Source organism: Strigops habroptila, chromosome 13, assembly GCF_004027225.2.
Source record: "Strigops habroptila isolate Jane chromosome 13, bStrHab1.2.pri, whole genome shotgun sequence".
NCBI classification, from domain to species: Eukaryota; Metazoa; Chordata; class Aves; order Psittaciformes; family Psittacidae; genus Strigops; species Strigops habroptila.
The window spans coordinates 12,257,044-12,277,666 of record NC_044289.2 but is presented as its reverse complement, the minus strand read 5'-3'; the positions used below and the strand labels follow the sequence as shown (position 1 = coordinate 12,277,666).

The 20,623-nt window shown below is 43.0% G+C and overlaps 1 protein-coding gene across 5 annotated transcripts; it reads left to right on the top strand.

Moving 5' to 3' along the window:
* The first annotated feature begins 223 nt into the window (after positions 1–223).
* RBL1 (RB transcriptional corepressor like 1) lies at positions 224–19,365 on the top strand. Of its 5 annotated transcripts, none has more exons than XM_030503347.1 (22): positions 224–394; positions 525–658; positions 1,606–1,806; positions 2,541–2,605; positions 2,699–2,827; positions 2,938–3,098; positions 3,828–3,877; positions 5,129–5,315; positions 5,764–5,930; positions 6,614–6,726; positions 7,284–7,387; positions 7,936–8,073; positions 8,541–8,705; positions 8,870–9,005; positions 10,020–10,286; positions 11,134–11,312; positions 12,942–13,118; positions 14,202–14,273; positions 14,459–14,543; positions 16,181–16,347; positions 16,773–16,937; positions 17,196–19,365. In XM_030503347.1, exons 1-22 carry the CDS (start codon positions 257–259, stop codon positions 17,364–17,366), a joined length of 3,171 nt encoding a protein of 1,056 aa, XP_030359207.1. In that variant the 5' UTR covers positions 224–256; the 3' UTR covers positions 17,367–19,365. The 5 variants fall into 5 exon arrangements, with proteins under 5 accessions (XP_030359207.1, XP_030359208.1, XP_030359209.1 ...); XM_030503348.2 differs by having other exon boundaries at positions 11,188–11,312; positions 17,196–19,354; XM_030503349.1 differs by lacking the exon at positions 224–394 and having other exon boundaries at positions 570–658; positions 1,160–1,806.
* The last annotated feature ends 1,258 nt before the right edge of the window (positions 19,366–20,623 follow it).

Below are 20,623 nucleotides of genomic sequence, written 5' to 3'. Positions count from 1 at the left end.
GCCACCGGCGACATCCCGCGACAGGCGACATCCCGCAACACGGGCCGTGCCCCCGACGAGTGAGGGCGAGGCACCGCCCCTCTCCCTAAGTCCCTCCCATCTCCCCGAAGCCCCGCCCCCCTCCGCAGGCCCCGCCCCTCACCGAAGCCCCGCCCCTCTCTCCTCAGGCCCCGCCCCCCTCCCCTCACGGCGGAAGCCGCCGCTCCCTTCCGGCAAAGGCGTTTTGGCGCGCGGGCCGGGCCGGGCCGTGCTCGCCATGTCCCGCCCGGAGCCGCCGCCCGCCGAGCCCGGCGCCGCCATCGAGCGGCTGTGCCAGGAGCTCAACCTGGACGCGGGCAGCGCCGCCGAGGCCCTGCGCGACTTCACGGCGCTGCGGAGCACCTACAGCCTGGAGGTGAGGGCGGGCCGGGCGGGCCGGGTCCTGTCAGGGTGTGGGGCGGGCGGGGCTGGGTCCTGTCAGGGGCGGGGCGCGGCCCCCCCCCCCCCCCCGCAGCTCCCCGCATCTCGCCGTCCGTGTCCCGCAGGGCGAGCCGCTGCACTGGCTGGCCTGTGCCCTCTACGTGGCCTGCCGCAAGAGCCGGGTGCCCACCGTGGGGAGCGGCCTGATGGAGGGGAACGGCGTGTCGCTGACCAGGATCCTGCGCTCCGCCAGGCTCAGGTGAGCCCGCCCCGCTCGCTGAGGGCGCTCCGGGCAGAGCTCGCTGCCCCGCCGGCCTTAGACATTAGGCAGAAGCTCTTCCCTGTGGGGGTGCTGAGGCGCTGGCACAGGGTGCCCAGAGAAGCTGTGGCTGCCCCATCCCTGGCAGTGTTCAAGGCCAGGTTGGACACAGGGGCTTGGAGCAACCTGCTCTAGTGGAAGGTGTCCCTGCCCATGGCAGGGGGTTGGAAGTGGATGAGCTTTAAGGTCCCTTCCAGCTCAAATCAGTCTGTGGTTCTGTGATAAGGCTCCCACCAGCTCGGGAACCCGCTGGTTTTCTCACAGCCCTGAGCGCTGTAAAACGCGTGTCCTGAGGTAACGGTGTAAAAGCAATAAATCTTCTTGTTAGAAATGGGAACAAGATGCAAATCCGTGACTTTCAACTTCACGCCTTTGAAGAACCACCTGTGTCAGCCCAGCGGTTGTTCCACCCACGTCGATTATTTCTTTTCCTTTTTGTAGTTAATTGAAGCACAAACAAGACCTGGCTGTTCCATTAGCGATCCAGATAAGACTCGAGTTGCCAACGTACACCTACAGCTAATGGGTTTTGTGTAGGTAACAGGCACGAACCCGTGTTTGTGGTTTTACTGCCTCCCCCTCGGCACACATGGAGATTTCTTTCCCTTCCAGCCCTCCTCTACCTGACACGGCTGTGCTGGCAGCCTTCAAATACAATCAGTGTTTCCATGCCTGTGGCTTGAAGAGAGTCAAGGAGAAAAACAACAAGATAGGAGGTGAAAAGCTTACAATATATACAGCTTGGGAGTCTATCCAATTAAACCTGTATATGAATCATATTAGTTTTTAAGGAGCAAATATGTTGTATTTTGGCTTTTTTCTTTAAGTAGAATAAAAGAAGCTAGGAAAAGCTCAAAATAAAGCAGACTTTCCTTCTTTCTTTTAAGTCTAATTCAGTTTTTTAGCAAAATGAAGAAGTGGATGGACATGTCCAATCTACCACAGGAATTCCGAGAGCGAGTGGAGAGGCTGGAGAGGAATTTTGAAGTGTCAACTGTGATTTTCAAAAAGTTTGAACCAATATTTTTGGATGTATTTCAAAACCCTTACGAAGAAACTTCTAAACCACAGCGAAGCAGGAAACAGAGGTATTTTTGAGATTTCCTGTGACTTTTGCTTGTAAAGGGCTATACTTAATATGAAAATGTGGAGAGGGACTTTTTACAAGGGCCTGTAGGGACAGGAGAAGGGGGAATGGCTTTAAACTGAAAGAGGGGTAATTTGGATTAAATGTCAGACAGAAGTGAATATCAGTAAAGTAAAATAAAAAAGTAAATATCAGACCCTGTGAGGGTGCTGAGGCGCTGGCACAGGGTGCCCAGAGAAGCTGTGGCTGCCCCATCCCTGGCAGTGTTCAAGGCCAGGTTGGACACAGGGGCTTGGAGCAACCTGCTCTAGTGGAAGGTGTCCCTGCCCGTGGATGAGCTTTAAGGTCCTTTCCAACCCAAACCATTCTGTGATTCCATGATTGTGCTTTAAAAAGTGATGTAAAGTTCCAGAGTGACCGTGGGAGGGCTCTGTTAGAGGTGTGACAGCAGCAAAATGATGTGTCTGGGGTCATAGGCCAGAGGCAGCCGTTAGCTCAGGAAAGGGCCAGAAGCTTGGGAATGCCATGTGTAATGCTCTGTGGAGTGAGGTGGAAGACTCAGTCAGTGGAAGCTGCAACAAGGAACATGTAGTGTAGATTGTGCCTGATGTGAAATGGCAATAGGCAGCAGCTCTGTCTTTTGAGAAAGGAGATGGAATGAAATTCTTACTGTAAAACAAGCTCCAGCTTCCTGGAACTGAAGATTGACTTCTCCTCCCTCTTCCTCCTTGCCAGGCGGATGCCCTGCAATGTTAAAGATCTCTTCAACTTCTGCTGGACTCTCTTTGTGTACACCAAGGGTAGGGCTTGCTTTTCTTAGCTGCATGGTTTGTACACCTTCCGAGTTATGAACTGCTCTTGTGTTGCTTGACGTGATGTGCTGTCTCTTAAAGGTAATTTCCGTATGATTGGAGATGATTTAGTAAATTCCTATCATTTGCTTCTGTGCTGCTTGGACCTGATTTTTGCAAATGCCCTTTTGTGTCCAAATAGAAGAGATTTGCTAAATCCATCGTTCAAAGGTATGGTGGGCACACATTATTTCAAATCAAATACGCTTTGTTCTCTTGGTGCTTTTTAAAGGAAGTTGAAGGTCCATTGGCTCTTTCTTCCCCCTCCTCCTTTTTCCCAGGTTTACCTGTGGGCTTCCGCACGACAGAGATGAAAGCCTCTGAAGATCCTCCTTGCATCATTGCCACCCTCTGTGAGCTGCATGATGGGCTTTTAGTAGAAGCAAAAGGAATAAAGGAACACTACTTTAAGCCATACATTTCAAAACTGTTTGATAGGAAGGTACATCTCACTAGTTTTAAGAATGCACCATAGTGCTCAGATGAATGATCTCAAAACCGTTTAAATCCTATGGGTCCTGCAGGAAAATGTCCTAATAGGCAAATGGACTCAGGCTGGGCTAGGTTTTCTTTGCATGTATTTTAGCAGAAGCAGATTTTACTCTTAATGATGTGTGCCGTAAAGTTCCGTGGGTTTTGCCTTTTTCTGGCAGCAGAGAATCTTTGATTTCCTTTCTTGGCAGTGTGAAACTACACTGTCAATAATGATTTGTTCAGGCAAAAATGTAATCTCCTTGTGAAATGATTTTATGGAATAACTGCCATGATACTCTGGGGTCCTACCGCTTGAGTTCAGCAACATGCTGAGGTGGGAAGAGGTTGAGGTTGCAGGTTGTTCTCTCTGGTTTGGTCCTGGCAGTTTTTTCCAAGCTCTGTGGAAGTTTCAGTGTAGTCACTCATCAGGTCAGTCCTGAACCTGCCAATGGAGCAGCCGTTAAAAGCAGCACTGTTTCTGAAGAGTGAGTTTTTCAAGAGCTTGGTTAGAATTGGGCTTTCTCCTCATCTGTTTGTCTTGCTAATGGCATTGTAGTCCTTTGATCTAGGGAAAAACTAGTCTCATTATGCTCCTAAGTATTATTTCCTTTTTGGCTGAAACCATCGGTCCTCACACTGTGAGAGTTGGAACAGTTTTGATTTCATTATGTAAAATATTTCTGCTTTGTATTCTTAGATTTTAAAAGGAGAATGTCTGTTAGATCTGTGCAATTTCACAGAAAATAGGTAAGTTACAGCTTATGTTCTGAATCTTGGGGTAGATTTAGATTAGATATTAGGAGGATATTCTTCGCTATGAGCGTGCTGAGGCGCTGGCACAGGGTGCCCAGAGAAGCTGTGGCTGCCCCATCCCTGGCAGTGTTCAAGGCCAGGTTGGACACAGGGGCTTGGAGCAACCTGCTCTAGTGGAAGGTGTCTCTGCCCGTGGCAGGGGGTTGGGACTGGATGAGCTTTAAGGTCCCTTCCAACTCAAACCAGGCTGTGATTTCTATAATACAGGTTTTCCTGTTCCTTTACCTTAGCATAGCTAATGGGTTTTAATTATTTGACAGCCAAAGCTGTTATCTGGCTGAAATTATTTCAGGATCTGAGATGTGCCAAATGTCAGCTGCAGAGTTTCTTCCTTAATGTCAGGTTTTATGGTGCTTGCCCTTATTTTCTGGCAGGTGTAACCTTCGAGTAATCTAATGCAAATCCAAACTTTGCCTCTGAAGTTCTGGATGTGTTTCTGTACACACCTCAGATATTTTACCTGAGTAGGGAAGTCTTTAGATTCCTGTATCAGTCTCCAACTGAGTGTATAAATCTGTGAATGTAACTAAAGTACTCAGAAGAAAAGGAAGCAACAATTTGCAAAACCCACAAAAAAAGAGGTAGAGCATTTCTGTGGGAGGTGACTGTAATTCTTTCAGAATCCTTTTAAATTCACTTCTGAAAACTAATTTAAATGCAAAATATAAGCAGCAGCTGCTTTTTCTGTCTGTATTCCTTAAAGGTGGTTTTTTTTTCCTCCTTTTCCAAAAATACCCAAGAAGTTGGTTTTGCAGGGTGAGTGTTGCTTTGCTTTGAGAATTTTGAGTGAATACTCAATGGTTTTTAACAATGTAGATAACACTCAAAGGTAGATATGAAATGGTGTTGCTGTGATCTGTTTGAAGCAGTGAAACTTCTTAGTATTTCTACTTAAAAATGAATAGTATTACTTCAATAATATAGTGGTGTGGAAGGATAGAGTAGTCCCTGTTCTTTCCTAAGTAGCTTGATGTCTAAAGGAAGCATGGAAGCCTCTCTCTTTCTCTGTCCAAACTTGGTTTGCATGCAGATTGCTTGGGGTAGTGAAGTGTTGTTGTTCACTGCTGCTGAAATCATTCAATGCTTTGAACACATGTTGGTTTCAGTTTTGTACCTTATCTTCACTGGCACCTTTTTGTTTTCAGCAGTTTAACCTTTGGTATAAACCCTGGCCTTCTCTTTCAGCAAAGCACTGAATAAAGAGTATGAAGAGTATGTTCTGACAGTGGGTGACTTCGACGAGAGAGTTTTCCTCGGTGCTGATGCTGAAGAAGAAATTGGCACGCCTCGAAAATTCCCTATTGATGTGCCAGTAGGGAAAACAGCAGCACGAGCTCATGTGGAGAGTCATCTCCAGCAGCATTTTGAAAAGGTGATTTGTTTAACCTGTTGATCTCACTGGAAGTACTCCTTCAAGTATTTTTATCCTCGTACACTATTTGAATCTTTGAGGGCACTTGAAATTTCTCTTGTTCCTGAGAGGAAGATGATGAATGCTATTTGCAGGCTTCAGTGGATGCTGTCTTGTTGAGGTGGAATGGTGATGCTGCTTTCCTGTGGAATTCAGTAAATAACTGCTCCTTAAACAGGATCATAGAATCCCAGACTGCTTTGGGTTGGAAGGGACCTTAAAGCTCATCCAGTTCCAACTGTGGAATTTACAAGCTTTAAGATGTAAAGTCTCATTTTATATTTTACTTAAAAAAACCAACCAAACAAAACCCTTCTGAGTTAAATTTCGCATACTAGTGAGGTGCTCTTTGGAAAGGTTTTTGAAACAGTTCTGTTGGCTGATTTTATTTATTATTTGTCTCTGACAGAAAAGGTCATTTGCACCTTCAACTCCCCTGACTGGGAGAAGATACCTACGAGAAAAGGAAGCTGTCATCACTCCCGTTGCTTCAGCAACACAAAGCGTGAGCCGGTTGCAGAGCATTGTGGCTGGATTGAAAAATGCACCGAGTGAACAACTCATAGCTATTTTTGAGTAAGTACATCCACTGCAGCTGCTCTCATGCAAAGGGAGACTCATCTTTTCATGCCTGTCACAGCTTTCTTGCTCAAATTTGGCTTTTTTATGTGGTGCAGAACGTTTTTGTCTGTGTTTCTGTATTTCTTGTTGAGCAATCTTCTGTTTTATAGATGATCTCATCTTCTGGAGGAGAGCTGAACATAGCCCCCCCTCCAGTTTGTCACCACTAATGTGTTAATGTAGCTTCAGCTTTTGCTAATGCTAATTTAGCTGTTTGCTAAACCAAGTATAGCTCAATTAAAAGATATGGTAACTGTTGGCAGAGGTTTTCGGGAGGAGGGTAGTGTTAGTCAACAAGCCTTTAAGTCTTTGCCTTGAAGAGTTGGGATATGTGTGCTTGCCTGTTGTAGCATCCTTCCTACCACCTTGCTCCTAGCAGAAATATTTTTTTCTCCTGAGCTTTTGCTTTCTCCTGCTTTCTCTTGTTCCAAAATCTACATAGCCTTTCAACTCTATTAGGAAAGGAAAAAAGGAAACAATATTCCTGTATGTTTTGTTCTCTAGGGGAAAGCTCAGTATAAGCAGCTTTGCTTCATTTTATTTGGGTGGTATTTTTGTTGTTGTTGGGTTTTGAGGGTTGTTTGAAACTGGATGTTTATTTATACAAACAAGGCTTTTCTCTTTGTGTTCTGCTTCAGGTCTTGTGCACGCAGCCCTATGGAAAGCATTATGAGCAGGGTGAAAGAAATAGGTGAGAAGTTCTGTTGCAGCTACACTCAGTCAACAGATGAACAACCAGGATCACATATAGGTATGGATGTGAAATGCATTGGGGTGTTTCTGAACATTAAATCAGCGCAAATGAAATGCATATATATACTATCCCTAAGGTATTTAATACAGTGGAGCTGTTTTTAACCCAGAACGTACCCAAACAGAAAACTGATGCTGTCAAACAGAACACTTTAAAGAATAAAAACTTACTACAGAGTAAACCCAAGCGTGCAGATCAGAACGGGATAATGAAGGGAGCACTGAAACTACGGCAGCTCTAAAACATTGTAAACTTGCATTCTTCTTAGATTCAAATGTAAAGGAAATGGAATGTGAATAAGAAAACTATTATTGCAACTGTCTGCAAAATTACATCCCTAGAAACATTAAAATACATGCTCCTTCAAAACACTTTAGAATTTCATGCTGTTCTTGTCACTAGTGGATTTCTAACCGTACTTTTTTGATTTGCAGTCTGTACATACATACACATGCACTACTTTCTTAGAGAAGGACAAGTAGAAGGTCAGGTTAGTCTTAAGACCACTTATGCAAACAGCATTGGGCTTCATCTCTGTTGGTTTTAAATTTCAGATTTTGCTGTAAACAGATTAATGCTGGCAGAGATCTTGTACTATAAAATCTTGGAGACTATAATGGTGCAAGAAACACGAAGACTACATGGGAAGGATCTGACTGTAAGTGAAGAGCTGGCAAAAGGGGAGAGCACTTTTTGTAAGCCTCTCTGGGGGGTTATCTTCAGGTAGTTCCAGAACAGAGCAGTCTGCAGGAGAGCAGTCTGTGTGTATTGTTAATGTTAAAAAAGGGGAACATATGGAGGTGCCTAAATGTAGTTTTTATTGCTATTAAAAATGCTATAGTTCTGGCATAACCATCTTAGTTTTTATTGCCTTCTGGAATCACTACTTTTTGGAGAGATAACTGTTGTTCTCTTCTTTATCCAATTAACAGTAGCTGTACTTCATGTTAGATAGCAATGCTTTTGCTCTGTTTTCTGGCTCACAATAAGGAGACCAGATCGTTTGCCCACAGTATGAAAAATGTGATGGTTTTGGTCTTTAGTCTTTACCATTCTGAACTTCCCTGTAAAAAGAGGATGTTGTGGAAGGTGAGAGGAAGAAGTAGCTCTTCCCTCCAGCAATAAGCTGTGTAGTATTAGCACCACAAAACTCAAACTTCCATTTCCCAAACCTCAGATCACTGACATCCTCTGTAATCTCCTCAGGCTCTCTTGGAACAAGATGTCTTTCATCGCTCTCTCATGGCATGCTGCTTGGAGATCGTGCTTTTCGCATATAGCTCACCTCGAACCTTCCCCTGGATCATTGAAGTTCTTGACCTCAGGCCATTCTATTTCTATAAGGTAAATAAATACTGTCTTAGGACTGTAAGGAGGGTGGGTTTCAACCCTTTTTGTTATGGGCTGCTTGTTTGAAAGGAAAGAAAGCTTAAATATTGGTGTTCTCACATACCCAGCCTAAGGGGATATGTCAGCTTGTATCTTCCTAGGTCTGCTGCACATGCTGGGTGGGTGCTGTGGGTGTTTCCTGCTTTTGTTCTGTACGTGCTTAGCAATGTGAGACAGCGCCTTAAAAAAACTTCTGGGAGTGGGTTGTTCTGCACTGATGAGACATCTGTCCATTTCCAACTCTTGGATTTCGTTTGGGAAGTGGGTTAAAACCACCAGAAGAGGGTTGGGGAAGATTAAGATGTGAGGAAGAGGCTGGAGCATTCATTGAAGAGAAGTTTCAAACAGGATTCAGAAACAAATAAGGATTTGAGAGTGTTAAGCATGAACACTATGACTTTCATGTGTCTTGTTACCATTAGGTAATTGAAGTCCTGATTCGATCTGAGGAAGGACTTTCCAGAGACATGGTGAAGCACCTCAACAGCATTGAGGAACAAATTCTTGAGAGCCTTGCCTGGACTCGGGACTCAGCACTCTGGAACGCTCTCCAGGCCTCGGATAACAAGGTCCCAACCTGTGAAGAAGTATGTTATCTATCCTCCTCTTATTAGGAAATTCATGCTCTTTTCTTACTGTTGTTTTATACTGTTCAAATGAGACAATTGCTGCAGAAAAACTTCTCTGAATAGATTGGCACAAGGAAGGGGAATCTCTTTGTTGTCTTACACTGACATTTTTTATTTCTCAGGTAATATTTCCCAATAACTTTGAAACAAGCAATGGAGGAAGCGGGTTTGGGCATTTGCCTATGATGCCAGTATCTCCTATCATTCATCCTCGAGTAAAAGAGGTTCGGACAGATCTTGGTGGGAGTCTAAGACGGGGTATGTTCACGGTTTCTGATACAGTTTAATTGTGTGAATTTGAGGGGAGGAGGTTTAGACTTCTTTATAATTGCAAAAAGCCATCTTGAATCTGAATTAAGCAGTCAGAATGGTGAAGCCTCTTTGATCAAGGGAAAGCCTGGCTGCTCTGGTCAAACCATTGCAGTGTCTTGCTGGCAGCAGACGTTGGTGATCATGCTTCACTTCTGAATTGGAGCAGGTTTTGCTGCTGTTTTGATGCAAAGGTTACCTTACTTTTGTGTGGGTTGCCATCAGATCGCTTCTTGTCCTTTGCTATTCAGATTTTTCCAGGGCTTTTTTTTGTTCTCTGTGAGGAACACGGTGGGTTTTGGAAATGTTTATTTGCCCCCAGTACCAAGAAAACCATCTTGGCAGAGTTAAAGTCTCCCATTAGTCTTTCCTAGCCAGATATCCAGGAGGTTTCGGCTTCATGGGAAATAAGAAAACTGGTGTCACTGGTATCCTTACGAGCAGCTAGCAGGCTTCAGCAGGAATGGAAGAAGCCAGAGGAGTGGAAGTGTGCTTAGTCTGACTGGGAGTGATCCACTGGAGTGAATGAGGGTAGAGGCTTCTGAGTGGGTTTTGTTTAGAGAGAGTTTAAAAGCCCAAACATACAGAACAGAGCATATCCCGGGAATGTGGTCAGTGTTCCTATAGAGGAATGTTGTCAGAGGAATAGCACTTACAAATATTGCTAATCTGCTAAGCAGACTGGAGTAAGTATCTGTAATCCTGTGTGTCCTCTGCAAGTTAGCTTGATTACTCTTGTTTTCCATGTGGCACCTGATTGTGGAACTGAGCTGTTTGGGGTGACCACAAAATAAAAGGAGACAGTTAAACTATAGGTCTTGTTCATATCACCCAGGAACAGTGAACTGGGAGAACAATCACTAGAAGTAGTTTGAAGGTTAGGCTTTCCTCCTGCTGTGGAGAAGCATTCCTGTTAAGCTGCTGCTCTTATGTTTTGTTCTCTGTTTCTCCTCTGTGTGCCAGACATGCAGCCGTTGTCCCCAATCTCTGTTCATGAGCGCTACAGTTCTCCCATGGCTGGAAGTGCAAAGAGAAGGCTCTTTGGAGATGACACCCCCAAAGAAATGCAGATGGAAAAAGTTTTAACCGAAGGAACTAAGTTGACGATTGCTCCAGCATCAAGCATTGCTGCTGAAAATGTGTCAGCTCCTCCTGGCCAAACGGTGCTGACCATGACCACAGCTACAGTCCCAGGAAAAACAGGACAGAAGGTCACCATTCCACTGCATGGTATAAATTCTTCCCATTTGTCTTCTCTACTAGCTACTAGTTTAAGTCTAGATTAAGCGTTCAAGGCCAGGTCGGATGGGGCTTTGAGTAACCTGGTCTCGTGGAAGGTGGCCCATGGCAGGGGGTTGGAACTACACAGTCTTTAAGGTCACTTCCAACCCTAATGGTTCTGTGATCCTGTGACTGTGTATTTTGTTTGCTCTTAAGATCTGCTCAGACCAACCATGCATCTTGAACACGTATTGCTTTTTCTCTTTTTAAAAGAACATGTATCACTTTATCCAAAAAAAACCTCAAGCTCACACTGACATCTCCTCCCGTGGAGACATCTGACAAGCATCCAGAGGGCTCCTCCTTGTGAACAAAGCTGGAGAGTTCTTGCTCCCTCCAGTTACACCTCACCACAGACTAAGCGGTGCTTTGCTTCTCAGCTCCAAAGATGATTTACTACTGTTTGGTTTAACTTTTGTCTATTATAATCTGAAATACTCTGGAATTTCTGGGTAAGGGCTCTATACCATGTGCTGTCAGGTTTGCAGAGTAATGCCAAAAAAAGAAAGGGAATGCCCACCTCCCTTAAAAAGAGTGGCTGGAGAAATGTCAATTCTTGTAAATGTTGTACTTCCAGATAGTTTTAGAAATGATTGTTTACATTCATGTTCTTCCTTTAATCATTACCAGAAATGTCAGTTTTTAATCATTTCTGAAGACTCTGAGGGGCAAAGAGTCTTTTTAGCATCCAGTAGAGAATTTAGTATGAAATGTTCGTGCAGGAATAAATGATTTGCAGTTTAACTCTGCAGCATGAGGAGAGCAAATGGTTTCTTTCTGGATGTATCATCTCCAGGTATTGCAAATGAAATGGGTGGAATCACATTGATACCCATTTTGATGAATTTAGGTCAGCCATGTAAGACAGAGGCACAAGCTCCCTGCCACCCTCAGGGGACCCAAGCACATGAAGTGCATCTGTCATCAGGAAACAAACCAAAGAAGACAGGATCCTTGGCACTGTTCTACAGAAAGGTAGGTGTCTTCATGAGGAGGTCACACTTTGCTGCTGCTCGTGGCCATGCTGACACTTGCCTCCTTGTGCAGTTTTCATGACCTTTCAGTCTTCATGTACCTTTCCTTTGGTGTGAGCAGTTCTTAGATACCTGGGAGGAGAAGGGAAAAGATGTTGTCGAGTCTTGCAGAGAATTCAGTTTTCCCCCTTCCCCTGCCCATGAGATGTTTCATGGTTTGTTTGGGGTTTTTTTAGCAGCTTCTATAAATAATTATCTAAGAAATATCAGTTATTTTTACTTCTCTTGTTTGTTTTTACTGTCTCCCACACTTTAAAGGGGTAGACATACCAGAAATGAGATTATTCTCCTGTGTCTTGCTCGTTCAAAACTGCGCTGTTTAGAGTCCTGCGTCTGGAGATTCTCATTTGCAGTTTTTGAGGCCTCCCCAGTAGTGCTGATCCTGCTGGTATGTGGCCTCAGAAAGCAGTGGTGAATTACACACTGTCCAGAAGTTTCCAGAAAGAAGGAACTTCTTGAAATAATGAAGGATTTAAGGGGTAAGGTAAGAACTGGGTGTGCTTCAGAGTAAACTTCACATTACTTGTTTCTAGTAGCTTTCATTTCCAATGTGGAGTGTGTGAGGGCTCTTTGGAGGAGGCAGGGGTAACTGCCTAAATGCCTGCAAAGAATACACACCTAAATTAATATCTCAAAAATATTAGAAAACCTATTTTTTTGCTTTTATTTTCTTACTAGAGAAGTTATTTTTAGAGGTTTTCCCCCTTTTAGGGTATCTGTATTGTCATCCAAGAGAACTCTACATTGAACAATCTTTAAGGCAAATTTTAATACAGAAACTGACTCCTGTAAACACTTGTAAGCCACATCCTGTGTCTGAACTAGTTGTTCTTTAATGTTGATAGTGATGGTTTCTCTCTAAGAATGGATTAAGAATTGATTAACTTCACTCAGCTGGGGAGTACTTCAGCTGCAGCTGTGTATTTGACCAGCCATGTGATAGGCAACATATTCCTCTTAGTTATGAAAGAGAACTAAAATCTTCACTTAAATTCATCTTTAAATATTGACCTTCTCTTTACAGTGATCATCATATTCAAAATGATAGTTCTTCCCTTGTCTTTCTTGGAAAATTCAGTAGAGCAAGTGAAAAGGAAATGAATTCTTTCTGCTTTCCAACATAAAGAATGTGCCTGATTTCTATCCATGAAGCAAGAACTTCTGAAATACATAGAAGAGGCTTATGTTGCACTTGACAGTTATCTTGGGTTTTGAGACAGATCTTTGGTAATCAAAAAGGGGGAGAAAATCCATCATTTTGCTAATCTAAGATTATATTTAATCATAATTAAAGTGTGTCCCTTCTTTGTGCTTGTTGAAGTGTTCCATTTCAGTGAATGAGGTGTAGAAGCTATAGTCAAAATGTTTTTAAGCAATTTCCTATGAGCATTAGAGATCCAACAGCTGAACAGAGGTGACACCTTAATCTTTGAAGTCAATTGTCTTGGGTAAAGGGGGAGAATTTTGCAGAAATGACTATTCAAATGTAGAACAGCTCTACTTTGAGGACATCACTTTTGCAGGCTAGGTTAAGCTGCTTTGGCTTCACTTGTTTCTGTGTGTCTTCCAGGTTTATCATCTGGCAAGTGTGCGCTTGCGTGACCTGTGCTTAAAACTGGATGTTTCCAATGACCTGCGCAGGAAGATATGGACGTGCTTTGAATTCACCTTGGTCCACTGTGCTGATCTCATGAAGGACAGACATTTGGACCAGCTCCTCCTCTGTGCCTTTTATATCATGGCAAAGGTGACATGTAGTTTTAAGAAATTCAGGGTATTTTATGTCAATTGAAAACGTAAATTGTTTTCCCATTTTACAGTTTGATGGCTTTATTCATGTCACATTACTGGAGGGAAAAGAAAAATCCTTCTAAGAAGTGGATGAATCTCAGTGTGTTTTTTTCCTTGTTTTGCATAAATCTTAAAAGTTCCCATCAACCAGCCAGCTGGTTAAGAGAGGATTTTTCTTTTCCTCAGCACTGGTCAGCACAAGTGCGTGGTCTCATTTCCCCCATATTTGTGTTTTCTATCCTGTTTGTCATCTTCATGATCTATGTAGTCTGAACTAAAAACCCCATTACAGTTGCAGAATTATGTGTGTGCAAAAATTTGCAGGAGCTCATGACTCGAAGGAAGGATGGAAAGTTTCTATTCCACAAGAATCCTCTTAGCTTGTGAAGATTCAGGCTGAAGAATTGAGCTGTTTGCCTGTTACTCCTACTTCTTCAGTTCTTATTTAATTTGCCAGCACTGATTTAAGTTGTTATTAAGTTGGAGACCTGAGAGCTGATGGTTACAATGGCCATCAAGTCTGATTCAGACACAAAATCAGAGAAGTGAAACTAAGCCCAGGCTCCTCTAAAACACTGGGGCTGGATAAGCTTTTCTTCTCGAGGAGGACACATGAAGAGGAGCACTATCTGTGGAGGGAAACTGATGTTCAAATTGTGACTGCCTGTGCTCCTAACTATAGCATAGCTTAGGCTCATTTGGCATCAATATTGTCAAGCTGTAGGAAATCCAGTTTTCAATTTTACAAATACATTTTTTACCTAACATTTACCTCCTTTACTTTTTAGTGTCACTAGAAGAAAAATCAGAAGATAGATAATTCCTATGCATCATAAGCAGCAAAAAGCTTTAGTAGCTAACAAGGAATGACTGAAGCAGAAAAATACTTGTTTTTTTCATATTCACGCCACCAGAACTAAGTTTTAAAATGATGTAGTTATAGTAATACTCAGGAAAAGCTGTACAGAGAGAAGTGAATTGAATAGACTGAACCAAACTTGCTGCTGCACTTGGTCTTCAACAGCCTCTTCTTTTCCAGGTAACCAAAGAGGAACGAACATTTCAGGACATCATGAAAAGTTACAGAAATCAGCCCCAAGCAAACAGCCATGTAAGTAAATAGTAGTGCCTTTCCTTTCTAGAAATCTCAGATGTGGCTTTTAAGATGATGATGCTGTTAAGGGAAAAGTCAAATTCCCTCCAGTGTTACATCCATTGTCATTCAGATTAATTTCACCTAGTTTTCTGGCTTCCTTGTTTTCCTTGACAAGAGTGTTTTTCCCTGGTGTCCTGCAGGTTTATAGGAGTGTCTTGTTGAGAAATATTTCTGCTGATGGCCCGTTGGAGAAAAATACAAACCAAGATGTGGAGATGACAGAAGGTAGGTACAGCAAAGTCATCTGCTGCTTCTAAAAGTGTACCTGTGGGCTCTTAAAGAACCGAACTGTCAATAATGGGGAAGTGAAACCATCTTGTCAGTAGCCCTCCTGTGTGTTAGATACATAAAATATGCTTCCTAGTTGGAAAAAAGGTTCATTTTGTTTCCTTAAATTTGGTTGCTCGAGGTTGAAATGTTTCCCTCATGTCAGTGACACTGCAGTTGGTCTTGGATCTTACTGGAAATAGATGATCTTTTAAGGTCCCTTCCAACCCAAACCATTCTGTGAGTCTTTTTTGACAGCAGCTGGTTAACAAAGGAAGATTAAGAGCACCTGGAATATTATGACAGGGTTTTTTTCTTAACCTCACCTATCCTGAAGGCTTAAATAGGGAGAACTTGTTTCAGAAAATAAAAATGGAGACTCTCAGACCACCATTTCCTTATATTCAGGTTTCTTTTAAACAGTTGATATTTTCTTTGCTCTGGGTTAGAGGAGGAAAGGGATAAGAGGATTTGAGAAAAGCATGAAGATTGTGCCATGCTTGTTTTTACTGACGTGTCAGGAAACTGGGAGATCACAAGCCCATGTGTGAGCCCATGTGTGAACCCATGAGCAGAGCAGATCTGCTGCCAGGACACGTGCAGAAATGTAGAAATCTGTTCCATGTGGTGAATACCCACTGTGGGTGGGATTCATCTGCTTGAACAAGTATTAGAACCACTTTATAAATGTCTTTTGAGGGTTCCACCAGGGTCCAGGAAAGAGCTGAGCTGCTGTAGGTTCAGCAGCTCCACAGTTTGTGGATGTCATAGAGCATTGGAAGTGGCACTGGGCTCCGGTGCTTTGTCAGACAAAGCTACTTGGTTACAAAGTTCTTGAGTTGCTTTTCCTGCCAGACTTTTTCTTCAGTTAATAGATTTGTGTCTCCTTCATCTAGTATTAACTCCCACTCTTCTGACACCAGTTTACAGGAACATACTCTTGTGTTGTGACACAAGGCAGACACACTAAGGAGTTACATGTACGGGTATCAGCTGAAGCTTTTGATGTCTGTCTCAATGCACTGATTGCAAGAGGCTTTATTCTGTGTTGCCCTTTTTATGCTTGGCAGTAAACAGTACAGAGGACGGAAGGTAGGAGGTTGTATTCTGGCTTAGTTAGGGGAGAGAGAACATTAACAGGAATACACTTGCTGTGTGGCTGCAGCTTTTTCCACCAAACAGCTATTTCATAACACACATGAACAAATGGTGTCGTGGCTTCCTTGCAACAGACCCAAGTTGAGCACGAAGCTGTTCTTTGCCAACTGATCAATGGAAACTTTCACAGAAGCTAAAAGCTGGGAGTTATCAGACTGCTTAAAAGTCAGTTTTGAGAACAACAAATGGGTTTGTACCACTCCCCAGAATAAAAGTAGGAAAAGGGGTCGATTGTGCTACAGTTTCTTGCTACAGCTCTTAATGTTCATAACCACGTGCAGCACACCCTGCTCCTGTCTGAAGCACACCTCTAATTCACCTCATTAACTAGTGAATTTATGGATGAGTTCTTGTCAGTTAGATAATGTAAATTTGAATGTGAAGCACCCAGTTTGCTGATGCTGTGTCTGAAATCTGAAGCTCTCTCTTGTTCTTAGACTTGTCTGTGAAAACTGGCAGTTCCTCGGGACGATCCGCAGCAGAGAGCTCCAGTGAGTCGGGAACAGAGGAGAGAGGAGATCTCATTAAGTTTTACAATGCGGTCTATGTAGAAAGAGTAAAATCATTTGCACTGAAGTACGATATCACAAACCAGGACCATGTAGTAAGTAAAGTAGTTGGGAATTTTGCTCTATCAAATGATCAGACACAGAGTAATTCCTGACAGCTAAACGTGTCAGTCATTTTTCTGTTATTCACCTGGTGTGGTTATGAAAGTGGGGTATGAGAAGTTGCTTAAGCAGCATTTCAAGAGGACAAATGCAGGTGCAGCTTTGTTTACAACCCGGTGTCAGCTTCTTTATATTGATGCAACACTCATTTGCTCAAGTGCCTCTGTTGCATCTCTGTAATGCATCTGGAAACCAAATTTGCTCTGTTGTTTGGCGGATACTTGGTCCGTTCTTTAACTGTTACGGACTAAAATCTTCTAAAGAAGACCTGAAAGCTTATTAATCTTTCCTTCTGTGAAGTTACTGCTCTTAAATATCTTCAGATTCAGCTCCTATCTAAATTTGTCCTCTCTTGCAGATGGAAGCCCCTCCTTTGTCTCCATTCCCCAACATCAGGCAGCAGACAGTGTCTCCTCGCCGCATCTCTCAGCAGCACGCAGTTTATGTTTCACCCCACAAGAACGGCGCCTGCTTGACACCTCGATCTGCACTCCTGTATAAATTTAGTGGGAGCCCTTCTAAGGTAGAGAGCAAAAAGGTTGAAGAGGGTCAATCTGAGGGAGGATTAATTAATCTCCTAATTAGGATGTGTTCTAACACAGTGAGGTTTCATTGAACAAGTCCCTCAGTTTGCAGTGAAGGGTAGAATCCTTCCTGTAGGATCTGTCACGCGCTCAGCAAAGAGGTTCAGGAGAACTCTTTGTTCTCAGATAACTGAAAACCAGAGTAAGTTTGAAATGGAGTTGTAGTAACTCATGGGTTTTTTTAATCCTGATTGCAGAGTTTGAAGGACATCAACAATATGATAAAACAAGGTGAACACAGGAGTAAGAAGCGAGCAATAACGATTGACAGTGACACTGAATCTCCGACGAAGCGACTCTGCCAGGAGAATGATGACGTTCTACTCAAACGTCTCCAAGATGTTGTCAGTGAAAGAGCAAATCATTAAACCTGGTTTTCTGCAGGATCTAAAAGCTATGGAGTCAGATACAGCTGTCACGCTATTTAGTTCTTGCTTTTTTATACAGACAACTGCCAAGTTTCTCTAACTTTGAACTTGTACCAGACTTCCGTAGGATGCAAAAAGCAAGGGTTAAGTAGTGAATGCCAGAGAATGACAGGTGGTGGTGATCTTCATTCCCAAAGGCCAGCTGTGCTCCAGGTTACTCTGTTTGAGCTGTTTTAGCAGAAGAGTGAGGTGTAGAAAGCCATATTGGATGTTCTCCAGCCTAATTTTGGAGCTTCGTGAGTTCTGAGTGTAACTCAGCTTCTAGGAATACCTGTTTTCTTTTTGGAATAAGAATGATAAGGAAGCGAGTGAAGTCAGTTAAGTTTCCTCAAGCTTTTGGTATTTGGGGAATAAATCTTAAAAAGTGCCTTATTTTTACGTAATGTGGAATTTTATGCATTATTTTACTCTGGAGTAACTGGAGTGGAGGACAAATTGGTCATTTAGCCTCAGGAAGAGCCGAGCAGTTTTCAACTGTGTGATTTGTGCTGTGCTCCATCTCCTGCCACAACTTCAGCAGAAGTGTACGTTGTGACACGGATGGGACAGCTTCTGCAGTAACAAAGGCAGGAATCAGAAAGTACAAATAGCAGTGACTTAGACTGGACACTGACATCTGGTAAAGCACTGTGATACGGTTCAGTGAGCTGGAATTGCCTTTCTCTGGAGCCAGGGAATGCTGCCATGGAGCTGCTCTTTTCCTGTTGGAAGCCTGGTAGCAGCCCTGTCGTAGAAGCTGTTCACGTGCATTGCAGCTGCCTGTGAAGCTGTCCAAATGCACAAATTCATCTAACAAGTTGTCTCTTCATTTTTCTTTTTCCTGAAGATCATAGCCTCTTGTGTAGTATCTACACTGAATGTAAGCCCATCAGATAAGGCAGGTTTGTATATAGGGGGAGTGGTTGGGGGGGTTTATAGCTATTGAAGGCTCGGATTCATTGGAAATGCCAGCATCTAATTCTTGTAACTAAGTTTTTAATGCTGAGGAATTTGGTAGGGTTTGTTTTACCAAAATGGAGAAAAGTCAAGGTTTATCCATTACTGTGCATCAGTAGCTTGATCTTATTTCATAATTGCATTTAAGATTAGAACCATGGAGAGACTTCTCAGCACTATTTTTCAGTTTATGTGTCTATTGAACATAAACTGTTCAATATTTTCTTTGAAGAAAAAATGAGCAATTACATAGGACTTGTTTAAGGAGCTCTGTTCACTTCACTGCTTGGTTGGTTTAGTATGTGCTGCATGATGTGCTGGAGCACAGCTCCAGGGAAGGATGCTGCCATGATTTCAAGCAGTCTCAGCTACTAAATCTGGCCAGCAACAATAGAGGAAACGTGTACTTAAAGGTGTACGTGTGCAGGGACCCTACTCAGCAGTGAGCAGGAAGTTCACAAACTCTGTAACTTGTTCTTGAATTATTAATTACTTAATCTTTTTTTTTTTAAACTATCAGAAAAGGTGCTTATTTCTAAAAGGTTTGGCTGGAGAGAGCTGCAGTACGAGGAAATGGCCACGCAGCGGACGAGGTTTCATGTAGATTGGTCTGTTCAGTTCCTTTAATTTTATTCAATTTTTAGTATTTGTCTTCAGATCTTGAGATAAAAAGTACAAAAGACACAACCTTTCTGTCCTGATCTGCTCCTCAGTGCTGTTCAGCGGATACAGTCCCTAAACCCCTCCTGTGTGGTGGGGGAGATGAGGAATTGATTCAGCTTTGGGCAGTGAAGTGTTTCTCCGTTAGAAAAATGAATGTGCTACAACTGGGTGCAGTTCAGATTTTTTCTTTTTTCACCTTTTTAAGTGATAGAAAAACTCTTTTTGGACCTGTTGAACAGCTCAAACAATGTCTTAGATGGAAATCTTGTAACGGTTTCAAAGTGCCTTCGCATCTAAATATGTATTTTATAATAAACAATTAAAAAGCATTTTAACCTGTGTTGCTGTATTTGCTGTGGTTTTTCTGGGGTGATCATTAAGCAGTGCCTTCTGCCTGCATTGTCTGTAATGTCAACGACCTCAATCAGCTTTTTGCTCCCTCAAATTTCTTTGGGCTTTTTTTAATTCAGTTTAAATTCATCATGTTTCACGTGATCCATCTGAAGTTTCTTCCTGAGGCTTCTGTACTGGTTGCGCTTCAGTCAGATGTGGTTTTGGGGAGGGGAAGGTAATTACTTACATGAACTAACCAAAAAGCACTGAAAAGGAGAAGATCCTGCAGTGATAAGTGGTGTGCCACCACAGCAGCTGTGCCCCCAACATGGGTGAGTGTCACGCTTGTGAATTCTTACTTGTGTAGATGAGGCCCTGAGTGACATGATTTAGTGGTGGTCTTGGCAGCCCCAGGGTAATGGTTAGACCTAATGATCTTAAAGGTCTTTTCTAATCTAGTTGATTCTATGATTCCTGGTTTCTGACCCCCAGCACTGCGCTGTCCTGGCTGCCTTCCTGGCTGTGCCAAGTGTGTTTGCAACCAGATTTGGACAGGTTCAGAGTTGTACTGCCTTGTTTCATGCTGTGTTTGTCACTGGCATGAAGCTGCCAGGAAGGCAGAGCCGCTTACTTCTTCTCCATTTTTAAAAGACTTCAGCTGTAGTTACCAACCCAAAGGGATGTTGAAGGGCAGAACTGTGAAAACATGGCTGACTCTTCTCTTTGTAAACTTCCTCTTGCAGGCAAGAGTGGCACTGAGGGGACAATGTCACGAGCAGCGGCAGGAAGTGAGAAATGAGGCTACTGTTTGCCAGACTTGGATATTGCATCCTATCTGCTAAGGCAGCCTTTTCCCCAACTGAGAATATTGCCTCCTTAACGCTGCTGGAAGTGGATTCAGAGCTTCCATGTCTGCTACAGGTCAGCTTTGAGTCAGTTAAAAGGTTAACATCACTAGGGAGAATACCCTCTATACGTATATAATAGACATAAATTTACTAGCACTTCACATGTAAGCAGTGTGTTAATGTTAGGCTGCCACATCCCAAGTGCTGCACTAAGATGTGGCTTCAAGAAAATGTGTGGTTAGAGTGCAATTAAGCAGTGTGGGGAATCGAAACTGATTTTCTATTTAGTTTGCTGTTAAGAAATACTCTTCCTGTCCTGTGACTCATGGAGGGTGTGTTTTTGTTTGTCTGGGCTTTTCTGTTACTTGATGCCTGAGGAGCTGAAACTGGGGCCACAAAAGGAGGTGCTGTGAAGGA

Bases quoted from the DNA above. Each gene is read 5' to 3' on its own strand.
- RBL1 (XM_030503347.1), top strand. From the start codon at position 257: ATGTCCCGCCCGGAGCCGCCGCCCGCCGAGCCCGGCGCCGCCATCGAG. The intron at 3,099-3,827 runs GTACATCTCACT...TTGTATTCTTAG, and splicing joins CAAAACTGTTTGATAGGAAG to ATTTTAAAAGGAGAATGTCT. The intron at 8,706-8,869 runs GTATGTTATCTA...TTTATTTCTCAG, and splicing joins AGGTCCCAACCTGTGAAGAA to GTAATATTTCCCAATAACTT.